Source organism: Sinocyclocheilus rhinocerous, unplaced genomic scaffold (genome assembly GCF_001515625.1).
Source record: "Sinocyclocheilus rhinocerous isolate Xijiao unplaced genomic scaffold, SAMN03320098_v1.1 scaffold30, whole genome shotgun sequence".
Lineage (NCBI taxonomy): Eukaryota > Metazoa > Chordata > Actinopteri > Cypriniformes > Cyprinidae > Sinocyclocheilus > Sinocyclocheilus rhinocerous.
The window spans coordinates 193713-206593 of record NW_015657838.1 but is presented as its reverse complement, the minus strand read 5'-3'; the positions used below and the strand labels follow the sequence as shown (position 1 = coordinate 206593).

The following is a 12881-nucleotide window of genomic DNA, read 5'->3' as shown; positions in this document are numbered from 1 at the left end:
GGCATCACAGTATGGTAAGGGGCGTAACATTTCCGTCACACGCTTGAGGTATTCGGCCAATCACAACGCACTGGATAGCTGGCCAATTAGCATACACCTCGCTTTTCAAAACGATGAGCTTTGTAAAAATCGACGCGTTTCAGAAAGGCGGGGCATAGAGGAGCAACAATAATGTACATTATGTGGAAAATAATGTGTTTTTTTAACCTTAAACCGCATAAACACATTTCATTACACCAAATACACAACATAATGTTCTTTTTAGCAATGTCATATGACCCCTTTAATCCCGATCGCTTTCAATCTCCGCGTAGGTCCTGAAGGTCTGGGCTTCACTGTTGTGACCAGAGATTCTTCTGTGCATGGGCCTGGTCCCATCCTCGTCAAAAACATCCTACCCAGAGGAGCTGCTGTCAAAGATGGCCGCCTGCAGTCAGGTGACAGGATCCTAGAAGTGAGTCTCTTTCTGGAGTAAGATGGAGTGTTTCTAGTATAGTAATGTATTTGATTGCTTGAAATAGAAAAATCACTTTCATTTCACATCAGTGTGAAGGTGCATATGAAATCCATTGAAAGCGAGTGCATGTGTGTATTCAGGTGAACGGTGTGGACATCACTGGCCGTTCTCAGGAGGAACTGGTGGCCATGTTGCGCAGTACTAAGCAGGGGGACAGTGTGTGTCTGGTTGTGGCCAGACAGGAAGACATGTTCCTTCCACGTGAGCTGGTAAGAGTCTTCTCTGTCTAACTACAATGCATCTAATTGAGTCATGAGTCCCATGGTAGAAACCATGTCTTATACATTTACCTCCTCCTATCTGCTGCTAATAAACCTTTCTTAAAGTATCTTCCTCTCTTGGTCTTTTCTTCCTTCTTAGTGCATGAATTGTCTGCATGATTGTGTAAATATATATTCAAAACATACACCCTATTTGCTGACAAGTGGGTTGGGTTGCTTGTGAAAGATGATGCAGTGTTTTCTACAGAATTAAGATTTTGTAGTGGGTGAACAAACAAACAAAACTCTTTTTCTCACATACACTACAGTTTTAAAGTCTGTGATAAGTAAGTTGTTTCAGGAAAGAAGGATGCATTAAATTGATCAAAAGTGACTGACATTTAAAAGTGTTAAAAAAGATTTATGTTTCAAATAAATAGTTCTTTTGGACTTTCGTTTATAAAGAATTCTGAAAAGAATTATGTTTTCAACATTGATAATTACAAATTTGTTTGTGTATTAGACTGCAGTGCTGGTTTAATTTTATTATTATTATTATTATTATTATTTTAATTCGGTCTCCCACTCTCTCTTTGTATGTGTGTGTTCAGCCAGCAAAGACAACAAAATAGAAAGATGCCGTCACTGTTGTTTCACGTTACCAGGCACTTTTAACTTACAACATTTAATTTAGACTTAAATCTCACATGGTGCTGTGGTTTAAAATAGGCGTTGCAGGACACACTAGTAAGAGTTTTAGCTTCTAAATTTCCATTAATAGACCATCCAAAGAAAAAAATAAAATAGTCAAATTCTGTCATCTTATACTCATCCTTGTTTCATTCCAAACCTGTAAGATTTCAGTTAATCTTCAGTACACAAATTAACACGAACAACCTTACTGGTTCTCATGTGTCAAGCAAGTTTAGTTGCACTTAAGTGTTTGTCATGTTTGATGTGTATGTGTCTGTGTGTTGATCAATGTTGAATTCAAATAAAAGCCTAAATTAATTCTGTTCATCATATAAAGCGATCGTGGCTCTTCAGAAGGATTAAACCGATTCATTTGGGTTACTTTTTGGATGTGCTTTCATACTTTTTGAAGCTTGAAAATTTTGGTTGTGCTGCCTTTCAATGGATAGACAAAAATTACAAGTGAAAATTTAAAATATCTTCATTTGGGTTCCAAAGATGAACAAAAGTCTTGTGGATTTGGAACAACTTTTTTTGGGGGTGAACCGTCCCTTTAAGTGTCTCATTCAAGAGCACAATGCATTACCTTTGCAGGGTCATACCTATAGCCTTTAGTGTGAAGGTGCATATGAAATCCATTGGAACCGAGTGCATGTGTGTCTTCAGGTGAACGGTGTGGACATCACCGGCCGTTCTCAGGAGGAACTTGTGGCTATGTTACGCAGTACTAAGCAGGGGGACAGTGTGTGTCTGGTTGTGGCCAGACAGGAAGACATGTTCCTTCCACGTGAGCTGGTAAGAGTCTTCTCTGTCTAACTACAATGCTTCTAATTGAGTCATGAGTCCCATGGTAGAAACCATGTCTTATACATTTACCTCCTCCTATCTGCTGCTAATAAACCTTTCTTAAAGTATCTTCCTCTCTTGGTCTTTTCTTCCTTCTTAGTGCATGAATTGTCTGCATGATTGTGTAAATATATATTCAAAACATACACCCTATTTGCTGACAAGTGGGTTGGGTTGCTTGTGAAAGATGATGCAGTGTTTTCTACAGAATTAAGATTTTGTAGTGGGTGAACAAACAAACAAAACTCTTTTTCTCACATACACTACAGTTTTAAAGTCTGTGATAAGTAAGTTGTTTCAGGAAAGAAGGATGCATTAAATTGATCAAAAGTGACTGACATTTAAAAGTGTTAAAAAAGATTTATGTTTCAAATAAATAGTTCTTTTGGACTTTCGTTTATAAAGAATTCTGAAAAGAATTATGTTTTCAACATTGATAATTACAAATTTGTTTGTGAATTAGACTGCAGTGCTGGTTTAATTTTATTATTATTATTATTATTATTATTATTTTAATTCGGTCTCCCACTCTCTCTTTGTATGTGTGTGTTCAGCCAGCAAAGACAACAAAATAGAAAGATGCCGTCACTGTTGTTTCACGTTACCAGGCACTTTTAACTTACAACATTTAATTTAGACTTAAATCTCACATGGTGCTGTGGTTTAAAATAGGCGTTGCAGGACACACTAGTAAGAGTTTTAGCTTCTAAATTTCCATTAATAGACCATCCAAAGAAAAAAATAAAATAGTCAAATTCTGTCATCTTATACTCATCCTTGTTTCATTCCAAACCTGTAAGATTTCAGTTAATCTTCAGTACACAAATTAACACGAACAACCTTACTGGTTCTCATGTGTCAAGCAAGTTTAGTTGCACTTAAGTGTTTGTCATGTTTGATGTGTATGTGTCTGTGTGTTGATCAATGTTGAATTCAAATAAAAGCCTAAATTAATTCTGTTCATCATATAAAGCGATCGTGGCTCTTCAGAAGGATTAAACCGATTCATTTGGGTTACTTTTTGGATGTGCTTTCATACTTTTTGAAGCTTGAAAATTTTGGTTGTGCTGCCTTTCAATGGATAGACAAAAATTACAAGTGAAAATTTAAAATATCTTCATTTGGGTTCCAAAGATGAACAAAAGTCTTGTGGATTTGGAACAACTTTTTTTGGGGGTGAACCGTCCCTTTAAGTGTCTCATTCAAGAGCACAATGCATTACCTTTGCAGGGTCATACCTATAGCCTTTCAGTTACCATCTCATATATTTAATCACCAAATCAAACCACCCCACATAGCTTTAAAACAATGAGTGGACTACATAGAAGACTGTAAGGTCTGTATATGGCAGTGTTCTTTGGCAGGGCACTTGCTGTGCTTCAGACCAACAGGAAATGTAATGGCATGTTATTTGGGTCATCTGCAGTGATATCATGTGTCCCAGTGGAATGCCTCTGCACTGTCATGTCTCTCTCCAAAGCCCAGCAGGCCTCTGTTTGCTGTCTTAGCCATGGAAGGTCATAGTCACGCTGTAGTTCCTCAAGCCTTGAGGACGGGATGTCCTGAACTTCCTGCCTTTGTCTCAACCCCTGTGGGATGTGTAAGTATGCTAGCTTTTGTCTGTTCGGATGTTCAGACGTCTTCACCTGTCACTCTTTCTTCCCTCAACTTTCCCTCCCTTTGTTTTTGTCCATTTGATATCTTTCCTGATGAACCTGGTGACCCACACACCCAGCCGCCGGAGCACTGGCCTCTCTGCACACACCCTTCTGCCCACCTTGTAGACTGACTTCCTGCTCTTATCCCTGCTTGTTGATTCAGCACTGGGCAGGAAGTAGCGCAGGAGGTTGGGGCGCTCCTACAGGAAGTGCTGGAGCATGCAGGGCTGTGTGAAGTCAGGGACTACGACTATGTAGCTGTGTGTTGGCTCTTCCTGTATCTCCCTGAGCGTAGTGCCCGTCGCTCTGCAGTCATCCAAATTCTGCCCCACTCAGCGCTTTCTGTAAATAACCAAACGCTGAGAACCGCACTCACTTGACTATTACTATAGCAGTGCCACTCAAACTCTGGCCCCTCGCGGGAAATGAGCTACAGCCTCCATTGTCAACATATTGCATGTATTTATTTAGATGAATTCACAGCAGCAAAAGAGGAATTTAGGACACAATAGTTGGCATCCAGCAAACTTACCTTTTTGCTCCGTAATGTGCAAGTTCAAAGATAATATACAGCAAAATTAATACATAATGCATAACATTCTAATGTATTGTTTAGTATATTTTTTAATGTATGTTTCATTCAAACCATTCAAAGTTCTGGGTTTAAAAGAAGTATTTTTTGCTCATCAAGGCTGCAATTATTTGATCACACATACGGTAAGAACAGAAATATTGTCAGATATTACAATTTAAAAGAACTGTTTTCAAATTGAATATATTTTAAAATGTAATTTATTCCTGTGATGGCAAAACTGAATTTTCAGCAACCATTAGTATTACATGATCCTTCAGAAATCGTTCTAATATGCTGATTTGGTGCTCAAAAAGCATTTCTTATTATTATTATCAATGTCGAAAACATCTCTGATGAATAGAAAGTGCAAAAGAACAACATTTATTTGAAATAGAAACCTTTTGTGACATTATACATGTTTTTACTTTTTATCATTTATAATATATGAATATCATAATTGTACATATTAGAGAGAAAGAGAGAAGGAGAAATATGTTTGTGTGACACATTTGTAGCACTTTTATTTTTTAAATAATATGTTAATAGATTTGAAACACGTTTATCACAAGTAATGTAAAAAGTAAAGGGAAAAAATACAAACAGTTCAAACCTTTTCAGTGCTTATTTCTCAATGTAATTTCACTGTCAATCCAAATATTATTTAATTTCTTTGTGAGTATATTTTACTTAGTGTGAGGGCATTCCTATCCATGTTTGCTAATAAGTGGTGTATCACCCACATTTCCCAAAGTCTCTATAATGTCTCGAAGCCCTTTGTGTTGTGGTAAATGATGAGAATAAATCTCTATTTTCACTATATTAAGGCCAATTAACACTTGGTCACACATTGTTCTAGTAAATTCTCTGGTGAATTAGGCCTCTCACTGTTCAATTACAGCTCTCATGGATGCTGTGTTGAACGCGCCCTTCACTGCATTGTTGCCACTGATTAGTTAGAACGCAGTGGTCTGAAGCATGACTGCGACTCATTACCCACAAACCACTAGTTCTGCTTGTGCACAGGAGATTAAAACCCTTCAGTGGATTGAAATAAACGTGTAGAATCTTCAGACGCACAACAGTAGTGATTTTATTTGGTTAGCGAGCAATAGCTGGATTTTGCAGATGACACGCATTGAGCTTGGAATTTCTAAACTGTTTGCTTGACTCAGTGACTGATGGCTTGACATCTCTGTGTGTGACTGGACTGTCTGGACTGAGATGCGGTAGTCTGGGAGATTAATGTATGGGAAGAATAGCTCACAGACAGTGAAAGATGACTGTAGATACATTTTAAGAGCAAAAGCTGAAAGAGTGAGTGATTGAAATGTAAAAAACGGGCCAAGGAGATAGAAATGCTGATAGAGGAGTGACGGATGATGAGACAAAGAGGGAAAAAAGGTAGATAGAGGGAAGGAAAGGGCTGAGAGTAGAAAAATATGATGACAGAAGGTAGAGAAAGCTGTCATTGTCAATCTTAGAAACAAAGCTGCAAAGAGGAATAAGAGACCAATATGAGCAGAAACAAAGCAAAATGCAAGGAAGAAGTAAAAAAGTAAGGTTGGTGGAAGAAATTGTTGAGAATAGCAAACAATTCTTTTTTTATAAGCAAGTGCTAATAAATTGGCTAGACTGAAATAAATGTGAAATAAATTATAATATATATATATATAAGCATTTTATCAATTAAATGAAATTGAAAAATGACGCAAGCTGATTTTTTGAGCCTTTTTTGTATGTTGCTTTCATCAAATCATGAAAATTAATATAAATGTATATTTCCATTAAAAAGTTTGAATTGGTAAGATTTTGGAATTTTTGAAATAAGATTCTTAGTTTCACCAAAGCTGCATTAATTTGAAAAATATAGTTAAAACAGTAATTGTGAAATATTATTGCAATTTAAAATAGCTGTTTTCTATTTAAATATAAGTCTCTTAAGCTCACAAGGCTGCATTTATTTGATCAAAAATACAGTAAAAACAATGATGTTGTGAATGTTGTGATTTATTATTGTAATATATTGTCAAAATTATTTTATCCCTGTGGTGGCAAAGCTGAATTTTCAGCATCATTACTCCAGTCTTCAGTGTCACACCATCCTTCAGAAATCATTCTAATATACTGATTTGATGCTCAATAAACATTTATTATTATTATCAGTGTTGGAAACCAACATTGTGTTGTGCTGATTAATGTTTTTGGAAACAGCGATACATTTCTTTTCAGGATTCTTTGATGAATTGAAAGTTCAAAAGAACCGTGTTTATTTGAAATACAAATCTTTTGTAACATTATAAATGCCTTTACTGTCCATTTTGATCAATTTAATGCATCCTTGCTGAATAAAATTATACAATTCTTTCAAAACTTTTGAACAGTAGTGTATATTTACATTTTATTGGCTACCATGCTCTCTAGATATCCACATCAGCCAATGAAAAATCCGTCAAGCACTAGTCGTATCAGTCTACAGATAAAGGACAGGCTTTGGACAGTCAGAAGGTAGAAGAGTTTGATAGAGATGATGCCATGTGAATGAATGGACAGGAGGAGGTAGTCTGAGAGAGATGAAGACTCGCTTTTCAGTGATGTCTCACTGAAGACACATGCGGCGGTAGTTTGGCCCATGTGAAGAGGGGAAAGGAGAATCGGCAGGTGGGTCTGACGCTCTATAGTGTATCAGTCTGAGCTGTTGCTCAAAGAGTCTAACAACCTTCCATCGCTCTTCAAAGGCCACACACCGAGGACCTCACACACCCCTTACACAGTCAGCCCTAATCTCTCTCCAATAGCACGGCCGCCCGGTGGGGGATATAGAGCTCTGTCTGCTGCTCCAGCAGGATGAAATAGTAATAGTGATATTAGATGTGGAATGTGGAATCATTTCCTGTTCAGTTTGTAGTGTTTTTGCTCGACAGAGGCAGATTAAAAATGGAGTGTGGAGCTTGTAACAAAAGACCCTCGCGCCCCTTCAAGCAGGCCGCTTTGTGTACTTCAAAACAGCCCGCTAACAATGGCACCAGGCTGGGTAATAAGGGCCCTGACAAAGCCTTATCTCTCCCAGAACTCCAGCTGTGAAGACGAGCGGTTAGCGCATGCGATAATGTTGTTGTGACAGCATTCCCTTCTCTGGCTCGTCCTTTACAATCCGAGGAAGTCAAACCCAGCCGGGACTCTGGCCTCTGCGCTACTTAATCTCATATCCAGACCTCCTTGTTACTACCTGCATTACTTCCTCAATAAACCTTTGATGTTGGTATCACCGGCCCTCTGAAGTCTCTTGGCCCACGAGACCTGGTTTCCAGTCTCAGCCTTTTTTATTAGTAAATAAAGCCGCTTCCTGAGCGACAAGGTTACGGATGTCAATCCAGACCCCTTAGTCTTTTACAGCGTCCTTTTCTCAATGGTTTGCTTTCATCTCCACTTAAACAGAATCCATTTACTCATGGACAAACTTCACTCTTAGCCTTTCTGCCTTCCATCGTAGCGATCGTAGAGATGTCTCTTTGTTTAAGAGGTTACGTGAGTGTCTATGCTTTTACCCCTGTGTTGCCTTTAATGATGCTGCTGTCTGCAAGGTGAATGAGCCTTTCCATATGCATGCGTGGGGTAAAAAGTGCACTGTAGCATGTGTGCAGTAAGCCGGGAGGTTTATCGTACGCCACATGAGTCTCTTGTAACCGCATGTGAGGCTCTTGGAGACATCATATTAAAAGGGGAAATGTATTCGGCTCCTAGTGAAGAGGTAATTTGGCCTGATGAAAGGCACTGGGTATTTGTTGATGCACAAACCTGATTATGATCAGGGTATGTGCTCCATTTGGTGAAATGAAGTCCATACTGATGGCTTCGTTTAGTAAAAGCCAGAGAGAGTTTGCCAAATGGTGCATATGCACTACTACTACTACTATGTTGAATGTTTAATGTATAATCACAATGATTTTTGCTGTTGACGAATTTAAGCAACATTTTAAATATTGTTTCTTTTAATTCCATTCACAAATGTATCACACGTATGAGAGCATTTTGTTAATATCTCTTGAATCAATAATTTCTCAAAAATGACTTTTCTGTACTGTTTTCCTGTTTTTTATTGTTTGAATGGGATAATATTTACCTGATCTGCTATTCTTCTTCTCCCTCTTTTGACTTCTCTTGCCCTACTAATTTATGCACCTTGAATCTGATGTAAAAACATATTGGAAGCTTACACACCTCATATCCTTGTTAAATTTATACATAATCTTTTAGCAAAATCTTACATCATAACTGTGAAAATGATAAAAAATGAAAAGAAAAATAAATTATACATTAATTGTGAAATTAAAACCATTAGTAGGTGGCAGCGAGTCAGTGTCTTAATGAGTCACTTGAATCGTTCATTCAGTCACTTGATCAGCCACTTAACATTAGGTCATTTGATACAACATTATATATATATATGTGTGTGTGTGTGTGTGTTCATGTGGAAAATATGCCTGTTATTGTAGATACATTGTTCAAAATCAATTCTCTTGTTTATGTAATGAATCTTCATTTTTATTTCATTTAATTATTTTAAAAATAACATTTAATAAATATTTTAATTTACAGTCAGATATAGTAAAAAAAAATTTTTTATTTATTTTTCCATCATCAAAATGTAAAATGTCATCAGAAATGTCTAGGTAGATGTATTATCCAGTCCTGTCCAGTCCTGGCAGATCCATCAATCAGAAGGATGTTGAATAAGAGAAAATAAGTAAAATATGACAGTGGAGTAGAATTAGGCATAAACGAGAGAGAAGGCTGTGAATGTGAGTGTTTGGGATGTGCTGTAGATGATGGTGGGTACGAGTGTAATGGTGGTATGAGTCTGTCCCACACCTTCCTCTACCATCTGCTGCTCTCTCTTAATGCATTTACAGGATGTACTACAAAGACATCTCACTATCAATACACACACACACACACACACACACACATGTATTTCATTTCCGTTAATGAATGAATGAATATTTACATTTTCAAAAACATTTATATATTTTGTCTTTTATTCACACACACACACACACACACACACACACACACACACACACACTTTACTGTTCAATTCACCACCTGCTCACTGCTGAAAAGTGGTAGAGTGCTTCTCAAATGAAAGATTCATTTTAAAAACATGCTGGAGATATAGAGCACAATGACATGAGCTCTCTCTTGCAAGATTATTTTCCCCCCATCAGAACCGGGCCTTTGATCCACACCCAATAAAAGCCTCCATGGGCCTGAGTCATGTACTTTTGAGTGTATTCATAGGATTTGATTATCAGCCACAGCGAATCGAAATTACAGAGGATCTGCTTAGCTCTACACAAAAGCCCAACCAAGCTTTTACTGTGCTTTCACAGCAGTTTGTGGTTTGGACATGAGTTTGTTTGGTTGATGTGAAAGAGGTTTTCCAAACTCAGGTGCTCTTGAAATGGTGTTCTGGAGTGCGGTGAACTATGGTTTACAGTTGGTATTATCAGTTCATCCTAAATCATGGAAGTGAACCCATCTGATGTCAGAATTTGCATCCTTGCATGCTCCACCTTTATTGCTTGTCTCTGAATATATTGCCTTTGCAGAGCAGCTTGCATTTTTCAAAACTCTCTATTTAATACACGAGTTTCACAATTTGAGTTGAATTACTGAAATAAATGAACTTTTCAACGACATTCTAATTTATTGAGATGCACCTGTATATCCACAAGCACATGTATTGTTTTGTGAGTAAAGTTCTTGTAAAAAATCCAGTGGGACAAAAACATGAATAGATCAGTGCAGCTGGCATCACAATTTATTTCTATTTAAGTGTTTTAATTTTGTCTGTTTAAATATCCTTTAAATGTAATATATATATATATATATATATTTATTTATTTATTTATTTATTTTTTTTTTTTTGTCATGTCACATTTCTTCATAATACTAAAATAGCATCTAATTTTAGTCAACAAAAATAAAAATTTTATTTGATAATGTTTGGCAAGGTTAAACCAAATATTCAAAGATTTTAAATATTAAATTAAACATAAGCAGCATTTAGCAAAAATATATGAAAACGATCCTTGTGGAAAACCTGATCTCTTGAAATATCATTACGAGTTCACCATTTTAACACAATATTGTTTTAGTTATTCATTGTCCGTGTTTTAGATGTATTTTAATGTTGTTACAGAAAGAGCGTGTTCACAATGTCATTTTTTTGTAGATTTAGATAGGGATGTTTGATATATCTGATTACTCTCATATAGGATCCATTTAGGTGAGTTAATTAACCTGTAAGCATAGCGCTTCAATTCCCAGACATTAATAACTATTATTAGATTATTTACAGCCGTCATATTCTTTCTCGATTTTCCTTTTTGAAATAACTTTGTTAGTGCATTGTTAATATCTTGCTGGAAGGTTTTTTTTTTTTGAAGGTTTTTTTTTTTTTTTTAAATTATTGTCACAGTGCACATTGACTCACTTCTGGCATCACTATGACCTCACTGGCTCAGGACGAGCCGATACCCATCTGGCCGTATGTCTCAGTGAGTTAATGTCTGACCAGTGCAGCTTTTCGACACTCCCTCACATTAAATCCTCCTTTTCCCTGAAGATCCCCAGCATGCAGGCCGGCCGGTCGGCTCTCGGCTCTGTTTATCCAGGCTTTTGCAGTGCTTACAGACCTGCTGCAGCTAATACCAGCCCAGCTGCACTCACTTATGTAGTTGGATTGTGTTTTGCATAATATCTAATACTGTGTCAATTATAAAGAGACAGTAATAAGACTTGGGGTAATACAATATTTATTATTTGTCTTCTTTGTGTGTGAATGACAGCACTATACTACGTCCTGGTGGTTAATGAAATGAGTCTCAGTTGAATGTACATACGGATAGGAACAGAAATGCCCTCAGGCAAAGAAGACCACTGGACTTTTCTTGCGCATTGATACATATGAATTTGTTGTTTTTGTGGGGAAGTACACCATTTCCTCATTTTTTTATGTTTAATAAAGCAATGTATAATTCCCTATGTGCCATAATGCATTACGGAGATGAGATCATCCAGTATACATTTTGTATAAAACGAATACAGTAGCTGTAGGAAAGGTTATTTTGAGAGTACAGACCAAAGAAAGGATTTTTTATTTTTTGATAGACCAAAACATATTTTTAGATGTAAGATGTGCTAAACTGACCATATCCAGAACATTAGAATAATCCTCTTTTCTCTCTTCGAGTATTGAAATATGATGACACAAAGTGCACTTCACTTTTTGTCCACATGCTCTTTGTTGTCGACATTCCCTATATTATTCACTTGTGGGTGTGCGCACACTGAGTGTGTGTAAATGTGTCTGTGTGGTGTTAAAAATTGTCTGTGAATTATTATTATTATTATTCATTGATATGGCTCCCATGTGACGGGCTTGGTGCGGGTATGCAGGGCCCAAGTGAAGTCTCAAATTTCTTGTGTTAATAGTTCATTAGGAGCCAAGCACTGAAGGTGTGAAGGCACCTACTGTATGCATTAGTTATTGTCTTCTCCTTCTCCTCCTCCTCCTTCTGCTCTTGAGTCTGTGGCAGCCCATAGACCCTTGCGGGAAAGTTATGAAATTTGGCACACAGATAGAGGACAGTCTGAACATTAGCCATAGCAAATTTGGAGTCTCTAACTTAAACCCTTTAGCGCCACCAATAGCTCAAAGTTGCACTCACGTTTATGCTAATAACGTTTGAATCATATGTTCTTTTTCCTCTGATTATTTGGCTCATGCCAAGTCAAATGCATACTTAAATTTAACGGGTCAAGATTTTTCGCAATTTTGAATTATCCAAAAAACCTACTCTTTTTCGAACTCGTCCTAGACAGTTTGACTTATTTTCACTGAAATCATCTTCAGACCATGCTGGCAAAAACATTTGGAATTCAAGTTGATTAGTCAAACTGTTCTCGGATAACACTTGAACAAATTTGTCAAAGAGCATGCCAAAATGGACGTGAGGCTATATCTCCACAATGCTTTAGAGTGTTAAAACCATAGACTGTAAAAAAAGATGGACGACGCGTCTCCACTTCCTTCCACTATAGAAAAGTGAAGCCAGAGCATCTCAGTATAGCCGCTGTAATCTTGAGTAAATGACGTCATTTGGAGCCAGAGTCTGCGCAGTACCCAATCAAACATAACGACACGCCCCTTTTTTATAGCATCAAATTACTAACTAAAATCAAACATCACAAAAAACGAACAATTGAACATATCTCAGCGTGATAACAACTACCTTAAATGACCAAAACCATCTTTCGGAAAATTGTATTGGAAGTGTAATTTATTTTTTTATTTTGACTCAAGTCCCATTTGTTTACATGGAGAGGGG

General features: G+C 37.1%; 1 protein-coding gene across 3 annotated transcripts in view; it reads left to right on the top strand.

The window, feature by feature from the left end:
- Positions 1–12881, top strand: part of LOC107721601 (partitioning defective 3 homolog B-like) — a 334485-nt gene that overhangs the window by 130601 nt on the left and 191003 nt on the right. For 2 of the 3 annotated variants that reach the window (XM_016529700.1, XM_016529699.1), the window contains exons 10-11: positions 315–454; positions 2077–2205. In XM_016529700.1, coding sequence (XP_016385186.1) covers positions 315–454; positions 2077–2205 — 269 coding nt within the window. Of the gene's footprint in view, positions 1–314; positions 455–597; positions 727–2076; positions 2206–12881 lie in introns of all 3 variants that reach the window. The other variant, XM_016529701.1, reaches the window with a different exon arrangement.